Source organism: Tauraco erythrolophus, chromosome 12, assembly GCF_009769465.1.
Source record: "Tauraco erythrolophus isolate bTauEry1 chromosome 12, bTauEry1.pri, whole genome shotgun sequence".
Taxonomy (NCBI): Eukaryota; Metazoa; Chordata; class Aves; order Musophagiformes; family Musophagidae; genus Tauraco; species Tauraco erythrolophus.
In genome coordinates, this window is record NC_141476.1 from 19,671,715 (window position 1) to 19,698,311 (window position 26,597).

At 42.1% G+C, this 26,597-nt stretch overlaps 2 protein-coding genes across 6 annotated transcripts; one reads left to right on the top strand and one right to left on the bottom strand.

Moving 5' to 3' along the window:
* Positions 1–2,878: 2,878 nt before the first annotated feature.
* On the bottom strand, positions 2,879–15,209 carry ATRIP (ATR interacting protein). 4 transcript variants are annotated; one of them, XM_086618924.1, is made up of 13 exons: positions 14,908–15,209; positions 13,799–13,862; positions 12,121–12,291; positions 11,347–11,462; positions 10,868–11,028; positions 9,396–9,491; positions 8,422–8,551; positions 6,774–7,493; positions 5,985–6,127; positions 5,279–5,370; positions 4,296–4,379; positions 3,770–4,019; positions 2,879–3,354 (listed from the first exon to the last, which is right to left on the bottom strand). In XM_086618924.1, exons 1-13 carry the CDS (start codon positions 15,207–15,209, stop codon positions 3,287–3,289), a joined length of 2,397 nt encoding a protein of 798 aa, XP_086475050.1. In that variant the 3' UTR covers positions 2,879–3,286. The 4 variants fall into 4 exon arrangements, with proteins under 4 accessions (XP_086475050.1, XP_086475049.1, XP_086475048.1 ...); XM_086618923.1 differs by having other exon boundaries at positions 13,799–13,884; positions 14,879–15,209; XM_086618922.1 differs by having other exon boundaries at positions 13,799–13,881; positions 14,846–15,209.
* Positions 15,210–18,758: 3,549 nt separating this feature from the next.
* Positions 18,759–24,100, top strand: LOC147528011 (protein BTG1-like). 2 transcript variants are annotated; one of them, XM_086619161.1, is made up of 3 exons: positions 18,759–18,776; positions 22,854–22,977; positions 23,154–24,100. In XM_086619161.1, the coding sequence occupies exons 2-3, from the start codon at positions 22,860–22,862 to the stop codon at positions 23,504–23,506; spliced, it is 471 nt and encodes a 156-aa protein (XP_086475287.1). In that variant the 5' UTR covers positions 18,759–18,776; positions 22,854–22,859; the 3' UTR covers positions 23,507–24,100. The 2 variants fall into 2 exon arrangements, with proteins under 2 accessions (XP_086475287.1, XP_086475286.1); XM_086619160.1 differs by lacking the exon at positions 18,759–18,776 and having other exon boundaries at positions 22,860–22,977.
* Positions 24,101–26,597: the final 2,497 nt, after the last annotated feature.

A 26,597-nucleotide genomic window follows, 5' to 3' on the forward strand; every position in this document is an offset into this window, starting at 1 on the left:
AATGAGGTGTTACCTGTGCAAATTCCCTAAATATTTTAGTCAATGAAGCATCATTTACTTTATCTCTGTACATAGCTTTAGCAGGAATAAACTGCTGTGTGTTTGAATCCATGCAGTGCTGCAGGTCCTTGAAGATGCTCGTCGATGCAATGATACCCTCTCCTGCTCTGCCACTGTTCAAGGGCTAGTGTCAGTGGATCTCAGCAAGGCTATCATCCTCCTTTTTCCATAAAGTTGTCTGAGTAATGGGTATGCTAGTAGAGGTGATGGTTTTCTTCATCCACCTGCTGCCTCCTCAGTACAGTTCATTGAGGAGGAAAAGCCAGATATACTTAGCTCAGCTTTCAGCAAAGGGGAAACTGGTTTCCATGGGCAAGAAAACAGATGGGATGGCTGCTGCTGACTGAGGAATGTGATAATCATGTATAGAACATGACTAGTGGTTCTCAATACTTCATTATTCAGTCCTGTGACTCTGCTTGATGCCAGAGTAAATTCTTTTTCTCAGTTAATACAGAGGCACAGCTTATCTATAACATGTTGGGAAAATGCAAACTGGCCTTGCAAAAAGAGCTGCTACTCTCTGAATTCTTCAAGGAGTGTCTGATGAGAAAAGTCTAAAGTTCTAGAAAAGTCTAAAGTTCTGTTATTCTTAAGTCATGAAAATAGTAAACCAGTAGCCCCATAATTGCAAAAAATTCTTCACGTTTTTTCAGGGGATGATCAGCTGTTGCAGACATGATTGGATCTCTTTAATGGCAAGAGAAATCCCAAGAGAATGTAAAAAAGGGAGGAATTACTGAAGGTCAGTGCAATTGTGCAATAATCCTGACAAAAGACTGATCACTGTAAATGACAAAAAAAAACCCCAATGAATTATGGTAGTTCTGTAAGTATACTTATGTCTTTAGGAGCGCAGCCTCATTTTTCCTTAGGAGCATGAACTTTTCAGTTACAGAAAATGCCTTGATTTTTAAAAGCTACGGTTTAATTTCATAATACTGTGATGTTACTGTCATTTCTACTGGTGAAGGTGTAGGATTTTGGGTTTGTTTGTGTGTTTATAGCCTGGGCTATACCACTGTAAAGCCAAAAGTGGGAACAAACAGACTGTAGAAGTACACATTAGGGTGTTGTCTGTTAGAGTGGGTGGATGGGAGGGGATGCAGTGCCAGAAGGGAACAGTTAGGGGTATTTTCCTAGCAGTTTTTCCCCATAGATAACACTTCTGTTTATATTAAGTTTAGCAGTAATACACTTCTTCCTTGTACCAAGTTGCCATACACACGCCCTTTACACGATGCCAAGAATTTTTTCAATCACTGTTTTAAGTTTGGATTGTTTCAACAACTTGGGATTCCTTAACTGGTTTTCATCCAGACTCCTCTTAACAGTTCATTTGGTCTATTCACCCAAAGGAGAATAAATGCATCTTTATCTCTCTAAACTTGAATTATGTTTAGAGAAATTAGGTGGTGAGAACAGCATAAAGCAGTTGAAAAGTGATGGCAGGTCACAGCATTTTGGGATAGTGTGACTATCCTATCTTTGTTAGGACAGCTCTAAGTTTGCCACTCACAGCAGGCTAACTGCCAGGTATTGCTTTACCACTGATTGTGCTCACAGGGCTATTTTTAAGAATTATCTTAATGTTTATTTTGGAAGGGGCATTTAACTGACATTCTCAAGCTCTCCTCTCTAATCGTAAAGGCCAGGAAGTGCTGTGTTGTGTGGGCTTTTTTTTGTGTGTTGTTTTTTTTTTAAGTGAACAAGTCAAACGGTTTTGTCACACCGAAACTTCTGTAGCATGTCTTGTCCAGTGCCCTGGTGGCAGTTCTAGGGTCGTTACCACACAAGCATACATGGACTCAAAGTACCTGTGTGTCCTGGCTGCATGTAAGCAGGAAAACAGCAGTTGTCCAGAGGCTACAAGGGACTTGAAACCTGTTATGAGAGGAGCATCTGGCAGCTTGTGTTCTACAGAAACGAAGAGGTGGTGTTGTAGGAGGAAGGAGTGAAGCTTTGTACCAAGGAGGTCTAGCCCTAGGGAGATGTTGGATTATTACACTGATTATTCCTGCATAGCTGTTTCTGGGAAAGTTCTCTTCAAAAGTGAAAGCCAAGTCAAGAGCTTGTTCAGCCCACTGGAGTGGGGCTCTTTGCCCAGGCACACCAGGGCAGGGACACAGCTTCTTTGGGTTATGACCAGAGAACTGGATGTTTGCCAGTTTTCCAAGGATTGCCTTCCCACTGTAGTACTGTCTCTCCTGCTCCTCCTGGTCCTTGGAGCCAGCTGAATCAAGCATCTGTCAAAAATGAAAAAAACTTTCCAAATTATGTAAGAATACAAACTGTAGACTCATTTTAGTAGCACTCAACACTTGCCCTTTTAGGGTCCAAGGTTCAGCTGATACCTGTAGCTGAGTGACAGCTGATAATCACACACATTTGAAAGGGTATAGCAACAGTTCCTCCAGTCATCAGTGCTGGAGATGCTCATTCATCTTCACTGCAGTACCTATCCAGATACTACAACCAAAAAAACCCAGTCATTCTGCATACATTTAAATATCCTTCTCACCTAGTAAGATAGAAGAAGATGGTAATGTTGAGGAGAGCATTCTAAGGTAACTTTTAAAAAAAGCAAGAAGAACTTATAGTATTTTTTGTTTAGGTATCTCTGTAGTTACACTTTCAGCAGATTCATGAAATTGAGAAAAATGGGTGGAGTCAGGTGATTATTACAGTGCATTGAATTTCTTGCTTAGAACTGAACTGCCAACTATAAGTTATTTCTAGAAAGGTTTTTAAAATCACAGTAAACTCTTTACTAATATCAACATGAAAATTTTGAAAGTCAAGCAAGAAAGTGTTACAGCTGCAAAAGAAACGTTCAAAAGACCGATCCCAAACATCTCAGCACATGCAGCATCACAAATTCAGCTGTAGTCACAGTAAAATGGAGAACACAATAGTGAAATTTCCATTTGCTTCACAGCGATTTCATAAAGGATGAAATTCATAAACAGAACCAGTCATAAGCCACTGAGTGGTTTTGCACAGCAAAACAGTACATTGCAGTATAATTCTTACATCAAAATTTCTTTCAGCTATATCAAGATGGTGCTTAAATAAAATAATTGCAACAAAGAAATGTCTTGTGCTGCATTTGAGTGCAATCTTTAGATTATCACTTAATAAAATAGATGATTTAAATTTCAGATTACACTGGCAATGATTATGATGATTTAGACAAGGAAAGACAGAGATCTTTGCTAGATGTTAGCTAGCTGGAGTCCATTCCTTGGTCTTCTGCTTCTGGCTCAGGAGGATACAAGTCATCCAAAATCAGCTCTGCAACAACAGAAAAAACATGTTTTTTTCTACTTGACATAGTATAATTATAGCTAGTATCTCTTTGCATTTTAAAACATACTGACTGTAGAAGGCCACAGCAAATGGCATTTTTCAAGGTTCAATGCAAACAGATCTTTAGATACGTGTTTTAAATAAGGTGACATATAGTGCAGATTGTTCTACTAAAGAGAGATGGAGTATAGGATTTTGTTTGATGAGATAGTAGGGGCATATTTCTATGGAGAGAAGACCAAGATAAAACTGTTAAGAGGAGTAGAGTAGTGATTCAGTATAATGAAGTTTGAGATGGTATTTGGTAAATGGTGCTGCTCAAATGAGGAAAGGGACAGAAGTGGAATTCTATTTCTACAGCATGAAAAAAAGCCAGTTATTATCATTTGACTGGTTTTACCTTCACAGGCACTTAATTTTTGAGTCTTTTTGAGAATGGCTCTTATGCCTGGCATGGCTTGGTCATATTGATGGAGAACTTCCAAACAGTGTTCGTGAAACAGTTTATCTTTCTGAGACAGGCTGTGTAAGAGTAAAACCGCATCCCGTAAAAACTGAATAATTTGTTCCTTATATGCACACAAGCTGTTTTCAGATCTTCTAATCTTCATCCACTGTCTGTGTAACATTATAATTAATGCCTTAACCACCTGCAAGAGGAAAAAAAGTGCTTCAGTCCACAAAGTAAAACTACAGTAGCAGAAAACGTATTTCATTCTGAACTTTCCTGATTAATCTCTTCAAACTCCCCCATTACAGAATATTTTCTAGCAAGCAGAAGCAAGCTTCCTAGAAGGTGGCATCCGTTAAAGTACAGTACGCTTCTGTTTCACTGTAACTAAGAAAAGGGCAAAAAGCTATTTCAGCATTGTTAGGAGTACCTGTAAGTTCTCAGTAGACTGAACTCAGCCTCTGTAGTGACATACCTCGAGGTTACACTGGCAGTCTGTACCAGGTAACAAAACCCCTGGACTGGAACACCGCGTACACCTCGTCAGGAGTCTGACTGTCTATTACAAAAACATGCAGACTGTGTTATAATGAGTACTATCAGACAATTAAAGCTGCAAATAAAGGGAGGCAGAAATGGTATTTCATTACTAGCTTCAGATATTATTGGGTTTTTTTTCTTAACAGTTTATCTTTTTTACCCAAAAAATTGTTTTTCCCTGTAGAACTTTACAGACGTAGAATTTGCTTTGCACAGAAACCTTTTCAACTTTCTGATGAGAAGGGCTAACAAAAAGCAGTGGGCCTTAATTCACTGCATACAAATAATATGGTTACACTTAATATAACAATGTAGGTAGGGGGATAATGAAAAATGGTTCAAAATTCCTTCAAATGAGAGCAGAGTGGAGTAAATGGTGGAACCTCAAACAAGTCACTACTGTCAGTACAATCTAAATTAAATTCAAAAGCTGTTCCTCCTATATTTAATCATGACTATTTTACAGCGAGCTAGCATTTCCACTTGATACAATGATGTCATCCTAAGTTGCTACGGACGGCCTTTCATATGTAATAACTCGTAAGATACAGTTCAGAAGTAATTGTTACAATCAAAAGGACTCATAGATGTTGCTTCCTTTTGCTCCTCTGTCGATCTAAAAGCAAAATAAAGCTCAGCATTGGACATTTACAGCCACCCTAGGATCTTTTTTGCCTTTTCAGTGACTTAACTATGACTATTACATCTGATGTTCTCTTTAAGAATAGTTACTGATTCAGTTTCAAGCAGCTACTCTTAAAGATCAATGTAACTCCTTACTGCAAGCCAGTACTTCCAGTGTTCTATTTCACCTGGAGAAAGAACTTGGTTTTGGACAATTTGTGCGCTGCCCTGCTCCTCCGAGTTCCCCAACTGAAAATAGCAGGAAAAAGCTTGTGAACATACAGCTGTGGTTACCTCTTGTTCCAGCTGAAGCCAAAGCACTTCAGATGCTGATTTATCTGGTCTTGATGTAATATACATGTACAGTGCAAGAAGGAGGCAGGTGTCTGAAACAGACATTACTTTATTGTTTTCCCAACTAGTCAATTGTTTATGACAAAAATTAATGTCACACACACAAAAAAAAAACATTTCAGAAAATACATAGAGTGCTATCCTGGGACTCATGATACAGGCTCAACTTCTTGTTTCACTTCAGACATCTTAAGCAGTGCTGAAGAAACTAGTATCCCTAAACTTTATATATGTTTGTGGTAATACTGTCCTACTTCATTCATAAGAAAGTGGACAAAGACTGTTTATCATGCAGAATACTGGAATCCCTAAACTCAACGGTGTCATGAGCACAGATAAATTAAACTTCAAAACTCCTCAATAGACTTTTTTTGCTCATCAACCTTTAATATAATAAACATTAATCTGGAAAGTAATTTTTAAAATCCAGAGGGGTACCAAAAGCACTATATGTAGACAGACAGATAGAAAACGCTCTTCAAACAAGAACTGAAACACTGCACTAGAAAAAAAAAAGGTTTCAAGTACCATAGCAGGCTTTTGCCTTTTGGGGTTTTAACACCTTGGAGCAAGGCCTATTTGCATTACTTCTAGTCACCTAACTAACATTCAACTGATAACAGTTGTGTGTTATGCACTCTTTTACCTGAATGAGAACAAAGTTGAGCAACCAGCATGTGGTGTTGAGCAAGAATAGACAACAGTCTCACAGTCAGAAGGGCAGCAGGCAAAGGGGTCTCTGGACAGAGACAACGGAGCAGTGTCTGGCTACTCAGTAAGTGCTGAAAACTTCAAAAGAAAACTCATATTTAGAAATGGGAAATGCACTGACAAGTTGAAAATACACTATTTCTTGTACACAGCATCATAATTTGTGCCTTTCAGCCATTCAGAACATACCTGATCTCAACTTACGTGTCATAACTAAAAAGTACCCTGAAAAACATACTCTGTTACATTTGGCAGTCAGTCTGCAATTCATGATTTGGTTGCATATATTGGACCATCAGCAGGCGAAATGTCTCGCTTTTGAGAGTGGGGTTTTACCTACCAGTATGAGATCCTGTGCTTTCATTCCTTACGGATCACCCAGCCATCGCAAAAAAAACCCACAATGAATGTTACAGATGTTTTCATCAACTGCATACGGCCTTAAGTTTTCTCACTTTCAAGTGACAGCTGTGCAATAAGGCAACAGCATCTGCTTCATATAAACATCATAAGCAAATGTTGTTACTGATGGGGGGTGATTATCACATTCATTAGCAGCACGGGCAGCAGAAAGATCCTGAACTGCTTCTCAAAGTTGATCTGAGAAGCCTGATGTTCTCCCACGCGTCAAAACTTCTACTGTCATCTGCACAAATTAGTTTCAACAGAGAATGAAAACTGGTAAACAGAGTCTGAAATAATTTTAAAGCTGTTACTGACTTACTTTATTAGCAAGTCCATTGTTGAGTTTTCAGCTAATTTCACCAAAACTTTAAGGCTTTGGTTCAGTATACTATCGTTCTGGGAGCCTCTTGCAGCAGAAAAAGCTAAAACCTGAAGCAGCTTTTTAAACAAAGAATGTTGAACTCGATCGTTATTGGGAACATCCTGTGGAGCTATGGGCAATCCTCCTTGCGTCCTGGTGTCTTCTTTATTATCACACAAGACGTTTTTGTCCGCCTTGGAAACCTGTTCATCTCCAGCAGCAGAACTTTTTTCCATTTCAGTAGATAGCAATGTGTGGACAACATCCCAGCTATAAAACGCCAAATAATAAAGAATACCCAGTGATATAACTGTAGTTTCTTCAAGAGGCAACCTGAAGTCCTCTTTACTTGACGCCATATTTGTGTTTGTTCTGGAAGAAACACCTGAATGGTTTCCACAAGAACTGTTTACTGATTTGTCCGACAATTGTACCGCTTGGCAGTACGCACCAACATGGTGTTCTACCAAGGGCAGGAGGTGCACGGCGCCTCGGATCTTGCAGCACGTGAGGTGCAAGAACTCTCTCCGGCTTTCCATTGGGATTCCTTCAGATAATCTTTCATCCATAGCAATCAAGTTCAAGCCTGTTATTGCAAGTTTTTGAGCTTCTCGCAGGGATACAAGAGGAGCAATTTCTTCTTGAGTTGTCCTGCTGCTGGGTTGCTGTGTGGATTTCCTATCCAAATAAAATTAAAAGAAGGGAAATACATCAAAAGAAAAGGCAGAGAACGTAGCTGAAATTTGAGTTATCCATATTCTGAATCAAATAATAGAAAGGCTAGAGTAATAAGAGATGTCTGTTCCTGAAATAAAACGTAAATTGGGAGGAGGAAAAAAAAAAATTCTACTTCTTGATACCTTCATGAAAGAGCAATTTCAAAGCATTCCTTCTTTGAAGAGACTTCAGCTATTGACTAGTCAGACTGCAGCTACAAAGGCCAAATGCACCACCTCTGCTTGCACAAACGGCAAGGGCAATGACACGAGCCTTGCTATAAACCCATAAACCACAAGAATTACTAATAAAATAACATATCAAAAAAGCAAAGGTATTTCAGGAGCTACAATCTAATTCTTCAAAGTGAAAATCGATTATCATTTGTATCCAATATTCTTATTTAAAATGCTTTACAGGTCACTGTTATCTTGGAAAATTGCATATAAATTGCACATTACAAATTGAACATAGTTTAGACATAAAGCCTACTGTTCTTCTGATCACATTTTCAACATTTTCTTTGACTTAACTCGTAATCATGTTTATATGCTCCTCTCATTGCAATGCAAGTTTTATGTCCTGAAATGTCTAACAGCAGCTGCTAACAGTCATTCCCATGTTTTAGAAAACATGTTTCTGTGCCTTCCCCTAATATATAATTAACCTAGTTTATCTCTTAGTGTTTTTCCACTGTTTAGTATCTATGATAATCAAAGATGCAGAATGATATTCAAAATTTTGCTTTAAATGGCCTAAACAAAACAGCATTTAACACAAGGAGTGAGCTATCCTACATGGGTAAGCATTTCATAGTATGGAGAATGCCACTATACTAAGAACATGTCATATACAGTTTAACAAAAACCAAAACAAACCAAAAACTTACGTATCCAAATAGTTAGGCTGCAATATAGCTCCAGGTAGAGGCTCAGAGTTACTGCTAAGAAGATGGCAGAGTCCTAATAACGACCCAGGGACAATGGGCTGCTTCATCAGTGCATTTAGTAATATAGAACCTGGAAGGACACAGAATTGTCTGCATAATCAACTGCAACATCAACAAGAACAAAAAGTTAATATTTCAAAAGATTAGCCTAATTTATAGTGCTCTCAACCTCAAAATATTTTTTTCACTACAATTCTTTCTCTACAAGAGAGAATTCTTGTAGAGAATCATTCTCTAGAAGAGAATTATTTTCAGAAAAGATGAATTTAAGATATAATTTAAATATTAACCAAATTATATTTAGAGATATTTTAATTACAATCTGATATTAGCAAAGTATCTCAAGCCGAGTGATCATAAATCCCAACTATCCTGATGACTTGCCCTCCATGTTCCAGTCCAGACATTACAATTATGTGATGCAGTTCTATTCTGAATTGGAAATACAATAGTACCCTGAAGACTTCCTGGTGTTGACTGTTTTAAGTGTTGCTTTATTGTTTTTACCATCTTTTTTTTTTTAAAAAAAGTACATTCTTCCTGTATTTTACATCAGTTTACCATAAAAAGTGTGACATACTAATACTGAAAGAGTTAGCCTTGTAGTAAGATGCTTCTTGATCCTTATCCTTCCATAAAGCAAAACCCAGGCTAACTTTTTTCTTAAATAGGATAACAGTGAAAATGTTATTCTGTGATAGAATGTTGTTCTGTGATAGAAGATAATAATAGGATCTGAAATGCTTTACTGCAAAATCACAATATTCACAGCAAAAAGTGACTCGCTGAACACCACTATTCTGTGTAGTGAGACTTTACGTAGTGGGCTCCTCAGCATGACACTGCTTAGTAAAGGTGTCTGAGCTGTTCCTCAAGAAACACTCAGTACTTCTGTATTAATAGAATTAAGTTACCTTGTGTGTTTCGTTTATGTACAGAGTTGTAAGAACCGTTTTTTCCCATTGCTTCGTGCTTCACGGATACAACTTCAGGATGGGTTATCTTACTGTCTGAAACAAGCAGTAATCACGATTCTAATAGGAGAACTACATTGCAAAGATACATCTGTGTCTATCCTTTACACACATTCAGTTAGCCATAGCTGTTACGTAGTGAGTAAACAGACAGTAAACCAGTAAAAAACATTCGTCTTCTAAAACTCCGACATGTCAAACAATATTATAGTTAAGAGCTGTGATGCGAGTGCAATTGCTCCCCAAAATAAATTAGAAAAGTGAATAAAATTTCACCTTTACTGTCTAATGTTCCACGGATTGTTCAGTGCTATTGCTCTCTACTTTTCTTTTAGAAAAAAACACAATACCTGAGGTTGAATTCCCACTACTAGCAGAGATTTACATGACCACATTAGTTAAAAATCAACATAAAATTCTAAAAAAATATATATTTGAGCATTTCATAATCCTTCAGCCAGCTATATATGACACGTTCACTATCCAAACTGAAGACAAAAGCCTTGCAGGGTTCAGAAGACAAATAATCAAGTGTGTTTTTCAAACACAAGGGTGTATTGAGTGTTGTTACCATAACGGTCTGACAGGGGGCTGAATCAATAGCAAAGGCTTTAAGGCTACTGAATTTTTCATTTTGGTGGAGTTCATACTGCCCATACAGTTTCAGACTGAATACTGTAACTGACAGTAACATGTCAGATTTTTCATCTCTTCCTGTAAGGATGAGTTGATGATATCCAAATTTCTTCCGTTTATTATTTCCTATGGAAACATGGCAGTTGGCTGCTATAAAAAAACTACCATTTTTATTTCATATTCTAGTAATCTTCTAGCATATATTCGTTTCCTAAGCCTTACTCAATGAATTTCAAGATACAATTTTGTGAGAATTACTGCTCTACACATAAGAGAGGAAATGATTAAACTGTTTCGGTTGTTTCTTTTAATATGGCTAAGTATGTACCATTTAAAATAAAAGTAAAAAGGTCAGCTTTAAAGCCAAACCCACAGAAATAGAAAAAAAAAACGGATTAGCTGACTAGCAGACCAATTCAAGAAACAGGCAAATTATTTCCTGTTCTTAATAATTTGGATATTTTAGTTCACCACATAATAAATGAAAGTTTTTCATTACAGCCAACAGACACTTCATTGTTGACATCTTGGCATCTGGCATATAGGTATTACCGAGGTGTAAATTAAAATGATCTTGATTCAGATGTAAGTCATAGCTGTTGAACGCCGTTTAAAATGCTATAAAATGGAAAGAAATTTAAGCAAAACCAAAACAAATACTTATTTTTCTCTACAGTGAACTTACTGAGCTGTTCAGTCACATAGTACAAAAATCGTTATCTAAGGCAGAATGTTTATGTGCAGCTAAAAACATTGCAAGTTGTACATGGGATTACCTTCTTTGATTGAGGTAGTCGGGGCAATCAAATTTCCCGAAGAACACGATGGTCTAGTGGATGTTTCAGCACTGAAGGATTCCTTTGTAGGAAAAGGTCTTTTTCCAGGCTGCGGAGAACATGCTTCTGATTTCACTTGTATTGCAAAATTCTTCTTCGGACTATGATAAAAATCCAACACTTAGATCAATCAATATTTCTTTCGTAATTATTTTATTAAACAATAAACAAGGCTCTATTTATTAGCTTTTGTGATATTGATGTTTTAAAGGTACTTCACTATAAACACTTTGCATTTCTGTCACAGAGACATGCAAAGCTCTTTTTAAGAGCCTTTTCCACAGAGGTCAACAGACTTTTTTTGGTTGTATTTTTTCAAGAAAACGGAGCTAAGAGTTACACGGAAAAAGAAAACCTCTGTAGTAGTTTAAGCACACATATTGTAAAAAAAAGGAACACAAATTTTCCAAAACTCATACCTTGCAATTAAAGCCATCTGAGTAACATGTTTATTTCTTTCGCAGTTCTGAAGTCGTGTTCTTAATTCATTCATTTCTGCATCTTTGAACTGCAACTCTGACTGTAATGACAGTAACTGAAAGAGGAATTAAAAAGACAGTTTTACCGAATAATTCAGCGGTGTTCTAACAGCAGAGCAACTAGAATTACCGTAATTTCAAGATTACCATCTACTTACTGTGAAATCTGCATAAGATCTCCATTTTTATGTATGCTAGTCCAATTAATACTATCTTAGAACCAAGTGCCAGAAGTTCAGGCAAGAAGCATGTGACTCGATAAGACAGACCAAGTGCCACGCAGAGCATGGCTACAGTGAGGCTGTTAACAGCAGAGTGAACAGGACAAAAGCAGCCACTGTCCTCTTCAGGGCTTTCAGAAAGATGACTGCAACAGGAATAGCAATCTGATCAGAGTCATAATGCATATTCTGTCCACTTTTTCCATTTTAAAATACATTCCCATTTTAACATTCTGGGGATTGCTTGGAAGAAAGTAACAAGTAAACAAAAGCCTCTACCACTTGAATTTTACTCTCTTATTTTGGCAGAAGAAAACCCTCAGCAAGTTCTTACAAATGCTTTCTTCCAGATAAAAAAAAAAAAAAACAAAAGCACACATAGCTTGGAAATTTCACACAAACTTTCTTTCTTTGACCAGATGGTCTGTGACATCATTAAGTCAGAAAATTATCTTATGCATGTGATGTGCAGGTAACTGATGTAGTTACAAACCTTTTTGGAGAACTCTTTTTCTTTTTCACTTAAGGTCTGAGATTTTTGCTGTTCCAACAGTATGTATGATCGCTTCTGTTCCTCCATAGCATATTCCATCTGCTGCATTGAGTCACGCAAAATTTTAATTTCTCCATTTTTAGTAAGAATTTCATCCTGCATTTCTTTCAGCTGCAAACAGATTTAATTCCATTAAAGGATGTATATAACCAAAAGTATGCATTTATATCATCATGTGGTTGAAAATTATGTATATTTACACTTTCTAAGGAGAAAAATGCTCTTGTAAACCAGTTCAGAAATTCTGCAATGTTGCTTCTAATCTTTTTCTGAATAAATCAGGCTCAGCTACTGTTTTCTCTAACAGAATTATAAAACGACAGCAAAGACACGTCTTCACAGACCACCCTGGCATCTGCCAGAGACCATTCTTCTTTTTCCCCCTTCTCTGTGACTATGGTCTTTCTTTGAAAATTCTAGTCACGCATATCAATAATTTATTCATTGTTTGGATGATAACAATGATAATTTAATTATAGTATTTCATTATAATCATCAGCCAACAAGCACGCTGTCCTAAGACAAGCTACCACCCCCAGACCGTATCTTCACGACATATGCAGTTTCTAATACTCTCTGAACAGCCACCACTACTGAGACAAGACTTTTGAGAGATTATAGAACGAGTTATTCAGAAAAGCATGGAGAAAAAAGCAGAAAGACACCTCTAGACCACTATGTAAAATTACATCTTACCCCCATGTCGAACATGGTGTATGGGTAGGAGCTTCCCCAATAAAGAAGGATATAATAGAGCTGGGAAGGATTCCGAGAACAGAGGTAAGGGTGACGAGACAAAGGTAAATAGAGTGGCCTCTCCCATCTGGGAGAAAGCACAACTGTGAGGAAAAAGGTCTATCAAGGTGCGAGTGCTATGCACAAGTTATTCCTTGTTTACTGCCTCTCGTAACAGCCAGGACCCATCCACTGAAAACCACTAGGTGCAAAGTTCAAAATAAAATCAAAGAAGTTTCCTGACACAATGTGTTGTTAAGCTGCGGACCTCTTTCATGCTAAAGGCATCCAAACCCAACCACAAAAGTGTTTAAAAAAATACACTACAGAATATTAAATATATGTGAAATATTTCTGGATCAGGAAGCACCTATATGAAATTTTACCAGAGGCTAAAAGACTGTTCTGTGGTAAAATATCACCATAAACTTGCTTGGGTCTTATATTCTTCCTAAGCTGTCTGCCCAAAAAAGGACGGACTTGGTACAGGCATTCGTACCTTCTTCCTTTTCCACATCTATTTCTTCTCCATCGTATCTTACCATAGGGGATCATCAGAAGGTAAAGAACCATAACACAGCTTAAAAGTCACTTAAGTTACACAAAAGCACTCTTGCTGACCAGCTGACAGGACAGAGAATGGAAACAAGACAGGAAACAAGTAAACCTGACAAATTAGCATTTGCTAATCTGAAACGACCAAGAAATAAAACGCTCTTAAGAGTGCTGTTTCTAGTACGATGCTTCTAATAGATGCATTGATTTCAAAACTTACTCATCAACTTGATTAGAATGAAATACTTGGAACCGAGCTTAATCCCACCTTTCAGTCAGCCCCATCAAAAAATGTGATATTTAGAGGGAAGGGGAGGGTGTTGCTAACCTTCTGTTTAATTTCTTCATGCTGTGTTTGCAGTACTTCAAACTGGAATGCCTCTCTCATCAGACTGTCTTCTGTACAGCTTCCTGCTGCAGAAAGAAGCCAAGATCTGTTCTGAAGCATGCAGGATATATGCACCTCGCTGGCGACTTAACATCAAGATTTTGTTGTTATTTGCCATTACATACATCTGAATATATTAATATTTATACTGTCACTACAAACAGGGAAACTGCACACCATCACCACAGTCACTTTTTCGGAGCTGGTGCATCAATCCTTAAAATAGAGAAGAAAATCCTCCTCCCAAACATTTCTAACATCTTAGAGCAGTAAAATGACCCAGAGTAAGTGCAAGCATTTCCTTCAAGGTAACCTGAGTTAACGCACCCTGTGCAAATAAAGGTTAACTGAAATTTCTTTTACCTGGAGAGATTACAAGCATTAGCAACGCTAAAAGGAGGATTTCAGCCCTCTGTACTTTAATTAGGGGCAAAACTCTGTCTTCTCTCTACTTTTTCAAAGTCAATCTGAACAGCAACTGTTACTATGAGACATATTGTGCAGCTACTAGTGAAAGTTAATGGTTAGGAAAAAAAAAACAACTGGTAGCCACCACGCACGACACTATAAATGATAAAGCACGTTAAAAGTTTCGAAACTCGTTTTCTTTATTTAGCACGATTAACACGCGGTATCAACGCTACCGGCGAGCAGGTTCCCAGTACGGTTCGTTTAACGCCGTGCGACTGCTCGGCCGCTCTCCCTGCGAGCCTCAGCTCGCTCTTTCAGCGCTGGGCTACCACCGTGAACTTCTGATAGCCAGGTGAGACAACCAGAAGCAATTCCTACAGGGATACCAGACGTTCTCCCAAACTCTTTAATAGAGCAGGGCGGCTTCAGGAGCGCGGGGGACACCAACCACCGAGGCCGGCGCGTCCCGGGAAGCACCCACCCCGCGCACCGCGGAGCAGAACCACCGCCGTTACTCTCGGTACACCGCCGAACCCTGGCGAGGAAGAATCACGCTCGCCGCCCGGGCACACCGACCTTTCAGCTTCCGCCCCGCAGGGTGGGCGCTGCCGCGGGCCGGCCCCGCGGCCGCCTGCCGCTCGGCGCCGCTCGCGCCCCAGGCGCGCCTCGGGAGGCCCTCCTGCGACAGCGCCTGCGAAGCCAGGATGTCGATCTCCTCCAGGTCGTCCGCCGTGAAGTCGTCGTTGTCCCCGAAGGGGTCTGCCGGCCCCTCGCCGGGCCCGGCTGCCGCCGAGCTCTTGGGGCGCTTGTGGGGCGGGAAGCCGTTCTCCAGGGCCCCGCCGCCGCCCGCCGCGGGCCGAGGGGCGACCCCGGCCCAGCCCGCGCCGCACAGCGCCGGGCCGCTCCGCTTCCGCGGCCCGGGCGGGGGCTGCGCCGCCATGGCGGGGGGCGCTGGGGGCCTCTGCGGGGCGCTCGGGGGGGCGCACCGGGCGCCGGAACCGGGACCACGCGCCGCCGGCCCAGGCCTGGCCACGCCCCCCCCCCCCCCCCTCCGCGCGCGCCGCACCGCGCACCAATCAGCGGCGGGCAGGCCTTCCCTCAAACCAATAGGACAGCTGCCGGGCCGACGGCGGCCCCCGGAGGGGGAGACCGAGCGCCGGCGCGCAGCAGCTGGCTGCAAGCGTCCCCGCCATTGGCCGCGGCGACCCGCGCCGCAAGCGCCGCGCTGATTGGCCGGGCGGCGCGCGGGCGCGAGCGGGGCGGTTGAGGGCGGCGGGCGCGCTTGTTCCGTCAGCAGCGTGAGGGAAAGGCTGCTGACGTCAGGCCGGTCGCAGGTGATGTCACGGTGCGTCGCGAGCGAGGGGTTGGCCTCCTGATGTAATAGCGGGCGCGAGGCCGCGGCGTGCTGGCGGTGACGCGGGGGGGCCGGGCCGCGCGTCGCCATGACACGCTCCGCTCCCGGCCCTCCCGGGGCGTGCGGGCGGGGCTCACGGGGAACCGCCCGGTGTGAGGCACCCGCGGGTCCGGGCAGAGGCCGTTCGTACGGCTTCGTGGGTGTGCCTGTGAGGCACCCTGCGGCAGCTGCGGAGGGACACCGGGCTGCAAACACGCCGCGGTGGTGCCTGTGCCCTGAGGGAGCGTGAGGCACGAGGCTGTAAGGAAACGAAGTTATTTTCACTCAGCAAACTCATAAAACGCGCGAAAGACCGCGAAGCACTCGCTCTGGTTTTCTGTCGCAGACCGAAAGGGGTGTTACGTCCTCAAAGTTTGGCGTCTTTACTTTTAATTGCATTAATTGGTCTAATAGAAGACCGGTAGAAATCTAATACTTGAGTCTGCAGAACAGCCCGTTACAAAACCATGTTGCCCTGTAACGTTTGCCCTCATTAATGTTTCTGCAAAGGTGGTAGTCGGAGTAGTTTTTCACTTGCTCTGCGAAATCATTGGCAACCATGTTGTTTACTGGTTAAACGTTTCGTTGTTTTAGCAAAGAAAATGGGATCTTAAATAGGTTGTTTCCATGTGGTGGTTTTTTTTTTTTTTCCAATGAAGTGGGACCAGTAAGAGATAATATTGTCAGGGAAGTGCAATATTTGCAAAAGTTCTGTACTAAAACCCTACTATTAATTTACTGGCATTAACTTGCTTTTGTAGTCACATCTTAGGCTGTTTTTCAAAGCTATATAACGTGGATTGAAAAATGCTGTTTCCAGCTGATGTAAGCTCTGTGCGAGGGCACAGCCATGTTGATAAACTTTTTCGCATAGACTAGACAACAGTCTTGCAGCACATTTTTACGACAGGATTAGTGACAATTTTCAGTGGTATAAATCCGTTTACAAATCACGTGGTGGTTTTTAAGTGAAAAACACTGTGCTGTTAGTATGATGTATTTCCAGTTCTGCCAGAGAACTCTGATTTCTCTTGTTAATTTCTCTGTTCCCTCTATGTGCAGCAAACTTAAATTATAACTAGATTGTAATTTACTTTATCTATACACTGCTGTAGCATAAACAGCAGTAGCCTGTGATCAGCCAGCGAGGCCAAAAGAAAACCTTTAAGGTCCATGTTCTCAGCTGGGCTGTCTCATCCCAGCTTTTCTGCTAAGGTGGCAGCAGGTGATCCCTGTAAGCAGGCAGGGCAGCTGCAACTAGTTAGCATAGAGGCACATAAAAGGGGCAGTCTTGGGGGTGGGCAACACTTATATCACTTTGGTTCTGAGGTACTGGCTTAGGGTTTTGCTTCTCTAAGAAGTTATGTTTTATTAGTTTGCAAATTGGGGAAGTTATTGAGGGATTTGACACTTAAAGCATTGAAGGTACCATTATCCATGTTCAGAAGTGGTGTTTTTCTCCCTGTAGTGGGAATGGTAACGTATTGCTTGTCTTTGTAGTCTAGCAATAAGGAAAAGGTAGTCCCTGCTTTTAAGAATGGTTTTATTTGGTTTTGTTTAGAGAGAGGTGCTTTTATGAACTGCTTGTTTTTTTTTTTTTTTTTTTTTAATCTCTTCCAGGTTCTAGTGCTCTGTTTCAGCTGTGTTTGTAGAGATGTGTGTTAAGAGCTTAATTTAAGTAATCTAAAAGGAACTTGATTTATCTTTACTTGATCTTAATGCTGCTTTTTTTGGTAAATTAATAGGCTTGTGCTATTGTTATTATTACTTTTTTTTATTATTGTTACTTTTACTTTTAAATAATAACATACTGTGTAAGTGATAGAGCTTCAGTTTTACCTTCTCCTTTTCCTTTAGTTGAAGTTGAGGAAAAATGCAATGATAGAATATTTGCACGTACTTTCTTTGCAACAAGATAAACAAAGATACTGACTCTGTTTTCCTTTACTCCAGATGTTCCTGCTGAAGAGAAGTGACTCACAGATGAACAGAACAACAAAGTAAGTCTGAGTATGAGCTAAAAAACTCCTTGTGAAAGAAGGCTGTATGTGTGGTAGCTGTTGTGGGAATTAGGCGGCCACCATCTAGTCTGTGTTAGGAATTGTGCAGCTGCAACCTCAACAGGGCTCAGACCCAGGGTCCTGCTGGAAGACAAGTGCCAGTCCGCTGAGTAAATAAGTGGTTTATTCAGCTGACATGCAGAGCAGCTCAAGCTGGATGCCTCTGAAGAGGCACACACACCCCAATTACACCCCTACAGACAGATTTTGCAGAATGTACCATCTGTTACCTGATCCTCGAGTCCAATGGCTTAATTCTGGTGAGTGGTTTCTTGATTTCTTATTGGTTTTCTTGGTCACTGGGCTGGCCGCCTTCTGAAGTTACCCCATTCCCTTACAATTGTTTCCTTGGACCTTTTCTTCTTCATTCTGCTTGCATCTGCCAGTTTCAGCTAGTTTTGTGTTAGCAACATTAGTTTATCAAAAAGTTTGCTCTCGGTCAGCTCTTGTGGCCTTAAGATTTCAACTGCTTTAGTTTCTAATGCTCAGCAAGGCTGTTAAGTCTTCACAATTCTCAACAGTAGTGGTAACTTACCTGCTTCTGCAGTCTGTGTGATGAGGCTTCTCAACTCTCAAAGAACAGAAATCTTCCAGGAAATGGAAAAAAAACCCTAGAGGCTTGTGGCTTTTTCCTTTGTGTATGAGTACTTAAAATTTATTCCTAATGAAAAATGTCATATTTCAATGGCTACTGCTGAACTGTGCTGGTGCAGTGCTTCCGAATTGTTTAATTGCCATCTCCAGTGCTGTGTTATTGGAACCCCCAGCATTCTCTAAAACAGCCTATTTATGTAAATGAGAAGCTTAATAATTGGTGAATAACTAGTTTCTTGATGAACCCTTCCCAGAGGTTGTTTTAAGTGCTGCTGCCTGTGGAACCACTTTCTGGCAGGACAATGGAAGCCACATAGTTACGTATCTATTGATTTCTTTTTCTGTGTGGTTTGCTGACCTTGAGCCTTAAATGTGAAACTCACTGAGGAGAATACAAGAAATCATAGTGTGACTGTAATGTTACCTGACAACTGTGGTGGCATCTTTTTACAGCCAGAGTGTCTTACCTTCTTATTTCTGTTGAATGTTCTGCTTGGGACTAGCATATCCAGGTGCCAGATCTCAGTCTAGTGAGCATTAATCTCTGCTAGCGGTGCTGTAACATTAACTTTTTACTCTTGCAGTGTTTTTAACTATCTTTCATCTCCTGGCTTAGAAAGCTTTTCTACTCTGATCTTTACTTAAGTTTCTCGCAAGTCAGTCAAAACTGGATCCCTTCATATCTGTCCTGGCTTTACTAGAACCTTATCTGACTGACTGACAGTAAAATTGGACAGAATGTAACTGGGAATTTGTGTGTATATTCATATAGGCACGTGCAGCTTGGAAGGGGAAAGCTTTTTAGCATAATTAAGCATGACATTTAATAACTTATACTTGGATTTGTACAATTCTTAATGCTGTTAACAGTAACGTTATGTTTATTATGAATGCCAGTAAGAATTTCATGACTGACTTCAATGAAGGTGTTGTTTCTTTGTCCATTATTTTAGTGAACCTGGAAACAATTAACTGTCTTCCTACGTTTGTGATAGTGCTATCAGAATGTTAGAGGCTTTGAAGTCATGCAGTGTAGATATGGTAGAGAAAGTCTGTATTTCACAAATGAGATGGACAGATGGGAGTAAGGTGAGGAAGTGTTTGAGATAAGTACCTGACAAAATGTGCAGAATAAACCTAGAGCTTGTCTTAGAGCAATGGTAACGTTTTGTTGTACAGGAATGGATCAAGTGTCTAGATCAAGTAATCAATAATGCAGACTTAGGCTTTTTTTATTTCTGTCGCATGACTTAACTAGCAAGTGGTGATTGTGTCTGCTCAAATGTGGGATGATACAGTCCACTTGTACCTGGGTAGCTTTACCAGTGAAGTGTCCCAAGCTGAAGAGTTGGGTTTTGTGTTCTGATTCTCAAAACACTGAATAAAATAACACTGAAGTAATTGGATGACTCATATGTCCATGTACCAGCAGAGATTAATTTTTTTAGCTGAATTTCTAAAGTTCAAGGTACCAAAATGCAAACTGGACTTCAGTGGAATTTTTTTTTGGTAACAAAATAGCATCTTGATCCAGACCTGACACTTGATTAGGAGGGAAGGTAGACTAAAGCTAACAGCTGTGAGTGAGGAAAAGCAAGCAGAGGAATCTGCAGGACTATCTGTCCTGCTATTGCAGGTAACCGGGCATTCCCCGGGAACTCTTCCCGTGTGGGATGTCTGGCTCTGTGATGAGCTGTTCTCTTGTACCCCTGTAATTACAGCCTTGATGATTTCTGACCCTTAGATTAAAGGGACAGAGATTTGGGGAAAGTTCCTATAAATACCTCTTCTAAAGTCTAAACCTGTGTTAGACTGGCTGCTAGTAACAGCTAAAACGCTAGCCAGGCTGAGTTTTTTCTTCACACTTCTACTGATGAATGAATATTATCAGGTAAACTCTAAAGAGCAGTAAAACTGAATCTAATTTTTAAAGGCCTGCAGACAAGGCTCTTTTTTTTTCCCTCCTCTTAACTCCCTGGGTATGGCTTTTGCAGCTGGTGAAGTAGAAGTGGTGTCAGGTTCTTAAAATGATGGGCAAGCAAGGGGAAAAGGATTAAGATGTTCAGTTGGAGAAACAAGATATTACTTAGTTTCCTCAAAGAAGAGATCCCTCTGAAGAAGGGGTCCTCTGGCTCCCTCTGGCATATGGCAGGCCTCAGAGAAGAATAGAGGAGCAGTTAGCTCCCTTTTAACAAAGGAGAATATAAAGTCTTAGAACCTAGCCTACAGTGTAAAGAAATCAAACCCACTTTGGAAAAAAAGCATATGTTAAGACATAAAAGCAGTGAAGGGAGAAGATATGTTTAAATTAGATGAGGAGGAAGGAAAATGGTTGGGGCATTGCATGAACTTTTGAGAGAAGACTGCTTTTTTTGAGAAATATGTTCATTTACGACTGCAGACAGTGCTGCTGATAAAGCCCTGACCTTAGTCACTGTTCTTGGAAAAATGTGATTGGAGGAAATCACTTGCAAACAACTTCAAGGTTGACAAAAGTTTCTGTTTAGTCTTTGAAATAGAGAGAACGCTTTTTGTAAACTTGGAGTCTTGGCTGTACTTAACACAGCCACTTTGAAAAAGCTTTAAAATAGCTGAAGAATATTCTCACTCTTTCTGCACTGGAGATGGGAAGGTCACTGCTGAGTTAGCATCCACATCGCGAAACTGTCGTGAAACTCAGCTGGCACTTGGCAGTTTTGTGAAGGGAGCGAGTCTGCTGGCTTACAGGCAGAATTATTGTTTTGGAGCTCTTGCACAAACTGACTTGCCAGAACAACTGTGATCAAGACAAAACCTTTATCGTAAAGAGATGAGTTGTAGTTATTCTTCAAACTCAGAGGCTCAGCAGTGGTGATGCTAATGAGTCATCAGTGAAGTTCCTTGTCTCAAACAAGCTGTGTACTTTATTCATCAGGAGAATATAAAGCTTGTGCCAACAGAAGCTGTTCAGTCAAACGTTTCCATGCAGATGCTGCTCTGAGTCCAGCTGTTTGGGTTCCTCTTAGTGAGATCCACAGTGTGACCTGCAGGGCCAGCTGAGAAGCTTGGTGCGATGCACCTACAGCTCTTTTGATAGTCACATAAGCATTAGGATTGTCTCCGTTTCTAACAACAGTCTTGCCTGAGTGGCAAGCGTCACACTCAAAAGCCATAATACAGTACTCTAAGCACAGGCTGAAGGCGCACCCTCTCGCTGCAATGCATCTGCCAGCACTTACTTGTGTAGTTCGTGCACTGAGCAGAATTCTGTTTACTTAAATTCTTGCACAGATTTTCAAGTGTGGCAAATTCCTGACTGCTTGCAGGTAAACAGGCTTTTAAAAGAAAACCGATGCTTTCTGGACCACCCCTTTCCTTGAAAATAACCTATAGGTTCCAGGATCACTCTTGCTGAAAACTTTTTGTGCTTGGCTGAGTAAGGAGGGGAGGGGAGGGATCTCTCTAAGACTTGCCGTGTAAGAGCGTCTTGGCCCTGAAGTTGTGTGTATAAAAAGAGGTGGCGAGATATTTTTAGACTCTGCTTATTTCGGGTGTTGAGAGATGGGATCGAAAAGGGCGCAAGGCAAGATAACCATGTGTCTGCCTGGAGCGGTGTTAAGTACCAGAGCAGATGGCTACCAGAGCAGATGGTGGTGAGGCACTGGAACAGGTTGCCCAGAGAAGTTGTGGCTGCCCCATCCCTGGAAGTGTTCAAGGCCAGGTTGGATGGGGCTTTGGGCAACCTGGTGTAGTGGAGGGTGTCCCTGCCCCTGGCAGGGGGGTTGCAACTAGATGATCTTTAAGGTCCCTTCCAACCCGAACCATTCTGTGATCTGTGTCTCTCCGTGGTCAGGGTGGTAAGGAAAGGTGAGGAGCTCCGCCAGCCTGGGTGGGATTTGGTGCTCCAGACAGGCCAGGGGAGGGATGCGAGAGTGTGGCGTGGTCAGCATGGTAAATGCTGACCGTAAATGCGTGTTTGACCTGCTCTGCCGTTGGACTGTAAACAGGGGCCGAGGAGGGGGAAGGTGGGGAAGCGAGGGGCGGAGGCGGCAGCACTGGAGCCGCACGCTTCAGGCAGCGGCCGCTGTTCCGCGGGTGACACGCGCGAGCGGGCGCACGAAGCGCTGCCGGCCGCTGGGAACTCGCGGCGGGGCAGGGTGCAGCCCAAGCGCGGCGCTCCGGTGCTGCAGCCGCGTCTGGCCGGCCGAAGCGGCGCTGCTGATCGTTAGCGCGGCGGCCCGACCGGCGGGGCAGGCGGCGCGGTGCTGCCCGGCCCGGCCCGCCCCGCGGCGGCAGGTCCCGCCCCTCCGCCAGCAAAACAAACACGCTCGGCCCGCGCGGCGGCCAATGGCCGCCCGCAGTCGCCGCGGCCGCCCCGCCCCGCGCCCGCCGCCGCCTATGGGGTCTCGGGGGCGGGGCGCCGCCGCGTGATGCGGCTGTTGCGCGGCGCCGCCATTGGCCGGAGACGTGGGGGCCGGGCCGGGGCGGGGCGGACGCGGCGGCGCTGGCAGCGGGCCGGGGCGGCGGCGGCGGCGGCGGGAGGTGCGCGCCGGCCGAGGCGACCATGAGGACCGAGATCTCCACGGCGGCGGCGTTCGTCACCCGCCTCCTGCGGGCCGCCGGCGGTATCGGCGAGGAGCAGCTGCGGTGCTTCCGGGAGTGCCTGCAGGAGGCGCTGCGCGGTGAGCGGGGGCGGCGGGAGCCCGCGCGGCGGGGGGGGCCTCCTCGGCCCGGCCGGTCGCCGCTACCGCCGCCGCCTCTGCCCCGTGGGAGGTCCGGCGGAGCGCAGCCTCCGCGGGGCTGGAGGGCGGTGGGGCTCTGGGGCCGCGGTAAAGCTCCTCTTTGTTCCCTCCCGCAGAGCACTACAAGCACCACTGGTTCCCCCTGGTGCCCTCCAGGGGCTCCGGGTACCGGTGCATTAGGATCAACCATAAGATGGACCCCTTGATAGGAAAGGCGGCCGGGATGATTGGACTGAGCCACGAGAGACTCTTCCAACTCCTTCCCAGCGAATTAACTCTTTGGGTCGACCCTTTCGAAGTGTCCTATCGCATAGGTGAAGATGGGTCTATCTGTGTCCTTTATGAGAGTCCCCAGCCCGGTGGGAAGATGGCAAAACCGCTGGAGAGTAGGACCAGCTGTAAGGAGGAGTGGAGAATTGGCAGATCGAGCCCTTCGAAGAATTACAACATGATGACAGTTTCTAGTTAAAAACTAGTATTCCTTGTACAATGATGTATGTATCCCAGTCTCACGGTAAACGTAGATGTACTGAGATCTTTGGGTTTTAATTATTTTTTTCACCCAGTAGTCGTTGTCGTAGTAGTACTGCCAAGTTCTTTGTGGCCAAGGGCTAATGTATAAAGCAGTTCTTTATACTGCATGTTACTTTCTGGATTGTGTACTGTAAATGCACTGTACAGTCAGCTGATTGTTTTACACATTTATATTTTCAAAGAAATGTTGGCTATTTGTAATAAAAAGCAATATTGTAGCACTCTTTATGATGGATTTTAGTCAAGATTAACGCTTACTAAGACATTCCTCAATTTGCTGAGCAATAACACAAAGGGGGGTGGGAAACAGATCTAACAAGCTGCACATAAATCTTTCCAGTGACTTGTCTGCACAGACTTCTCTCAGGGTCATTCAAGTTTGGCTGTGAGGCACAAATCACAAAAATAACTTTAACTTTTCCAAAGCATGCATTTATTGGAGGCCTGGATTCCAGCGTGGCCCAACATTGTGACAAAAAGAATCGGGGAATTAGTTTGTCTTGTTATTTCTAGTTATTGAAGTAGAACAATAAAGATTCGCTCAAACTGCTTTTGACTTGGTTGGTTTGTTCCACCCCTCCCCCAGGCTTTTTACATTGCTCTCAGAGGTTACTCTAGCTATTTCTAATCATCACAGATAGCTTCGCGGTTAGGAGAGTGTAGCTCTGAACATTCGTCTTTATTTCAGATGACCACGAAATGCTTGGTTTCCGTAGAGCTTGCTGGTTCTGTGTCTTGAGCACAGCTGAATGGTTGTGTAGGGCTGCGTGGTTCTTCCAGCGTGGGATGCATCAAACTGAATGGAAGCAGAAGTACTCTTCTAGCGTTTGGTCTATTGCAAAAAATATTTTGGTTTATTGGGAAATGAAGTTTGCATTTAAAACTTCAACTTAAAACCATCTAGGAAGCCAGAGTGAAACTGATCATCAGTACTGTATCGCTACCTTGACTTTTCTGGAAGGTAAAAACCTGCCGTTTCTGGGTTATGTTGAGTTCCTTCTAGTTCTGACAGTGTCTCTAATGCTATTTGAGCACAAGTTTACTGAAAGTATCAAATACAGCGGATTTGATGTAGTAACAAAACTTAAGTGTCACTGGTTTATGTGGAGACTCTTAGTATTGATATTCCAGTAAAGAATTCCATTTACAGATACTGTGATTCCTATCCCAATAAGCCAAGGTTTTGTAATCTAGCTATAGAAGGCTGCATAGTGTCTAGCATTGCTGTTGTTTTGGTAGCCTGGTCTTCGAGCACAGTTGAATACTTGATGAAAGAGAGCTTTGTCTAGTGTTAGTGCCAGATTTTTTTTTTTTTTCCTGATATACTATGTCAAGAACATGCTAAAACATACAGTGAAGGAAGGGGCAAGTCTGGGCAAACTGGAAAGGGTAGAACTCCAGCTTATGTAAAAAAGCTTTTTTTCTTTGTTTGCGTTAGAAAAAAATCTGTGGCTGGCTTCTTGCTGTTTGCCTTATCTTGTAGGCAGGCTTGTCTAGTAGTATTTGTTTAATCTGAATAAAACACAGAGTGCAGTCGTCTTAGTAATTAAAACTTTGTGAAAATTGATTGTCTTTCTAGTCTCTCACTCCGATAAATAAGTTTCTGGGTTGCTTTAACTAATGGATGTTAAAGGTCTTGTGGCAAATTGCCTTTTCATTATATGAGATTGAAAATCAGTTATTGTGACATTGTTTTAGTCTCTTGAGGAGACAGTAACGCTTTTTCTCTCTTGATAGAATTACCTGTACTGAATATTTATTTCCTTAGGACCTCAAAGGGACATACTTGACACATTTGTCAGTAATTGAACAGAATGATTTTAAATCTGCTAAGGGTGAGATGTCCTCTTTGATTAAATTTTATTCAAAAGATAATTGGCTGTGCTGCATGTGATATTAACAGCCTATCTGAAAAGATGTAGTATGAAGTTTTAACTTAACAGTGGATTTTACACATCAGTAAACAAAGGGGAATTAAAGATGCCTTGGGACACAGGGCATGATTTCCAGCTACTGAGTGGGGTTTGACATGAAGTAGGTACAGCAGGTTTTTCAGATGTTCTTTTCTTGCCTGGTGTCTCTCGGTGTAAAAATCCCACCCGTGGTGAATTCTGTTGTTTCTTATTTATTAATCCTACCATAATTCAATGGGATATTTCATATGTCATATAATATCATGTCTCAAGTATCCTATTCTCTCTCCAAGCTTGGTGTTTATCATTGAACGGGACATTTTTGCTAGTGTAATTCAAGTTCAATTTCATATACTTAAACTACAGGCATAGGTTACTCTGCAGGCAAGCAGGTGGAGAAGACTGGGGAGCTTGAAGAAAACCCACTGAAGCAAATAAAATACTTGAGCTGCAAGTAAATACACTGTAATATCTGTGACATCTAGAACTACATTCCACTGCTTTAAAAAAAAAAAAAAATGTCTAAGACCTACTAACAGCACAAAGGCTGTTGTGAGGGAATAGAGCTCTTGATAGTAAGCCAGGGAGGCTGTTATTTGAAGGAGGCAAAGAAAATCAACTTTGTTTTCCCTAAAAGGTGATAAGGTTTGCATTCTGCCATTGCAACAAACAAGCCAAAATCTTAATGTATTTTACATAATGTACTTGTCACACAAGACTGGCCACTTCTGATCATTTATGATTTAGAACAGAGTGGTTTGGATTCTATAGGAAGAATTGGTAGCCTCCTTGAAGTAGTAAAAACACATGGCAAAAGGATGTATTTGTTTGATCTCGTGCCTGTTTTTATGAGGATACGTAAAGCTGAAGGAAGAAACGTTTAGAGAAGGGAAAAAAAATACATCGGCCTGTTTCTCCAGAGTGTTGCCTTGCTGCAAAGACAATTAAATAACATTTGACTTTCTGAGTTGTAAAATCTAAATGAGACAGAAGGTCAGAAGTTTATATCGCCTGGCCACTGATGTGCTGCTCTTCATACGTATTGCACCTCGACTCATCATTCGCACCTAAGAATACACAGGTGTATAGTTTTGATCTGAAAATTGAAAAAGA

What these genes read in the sequence shown, in the direction of transcription:
- ATRIP (XM_086618921.1), bottom strand. Translation starts at nt 15,209, where the DNA reads ATGGCGGCGCAGCCCCCGCCCGGGCCGCGGAAGCGGAGCGGCCCGGCG. An exon ending in AAAAAGAGTTCTCCAAAAAG is followed by an intron (nt 11,463 to 12,120) that starts GTTTGTAACTAC and finishes TTCCTCTTTCAG; the next exon opens with TTACTGTCATTACAGTCAGA. An exon ending in TCAACTTTGTTCTCATTCAG is followed by an intron (nt 5,371 to 5,984) that starts GTAAAAGAGTGC and finishes TGTCTGTTTCAG; the next exon opens with ACACCTGCCTCCTTCTTGCA.
- LOC147528011 (XM_086619161.1), top strand. Translation starts at nt 22,860, where the DNA reads ATGAGGACCGAGATCTCCACGGCGGCGGCGTTCGTCACCCGCCTCCTG. An exon ending in CCTGCAGGAGGCGCTGCGCG is followed by an intron (nt 22,978 to 23,153) that starts GTGAGCGGGGGC and finishes TCCCTCCCGCAG; the next exon opens with AGCACTACAAGCACCACTGG.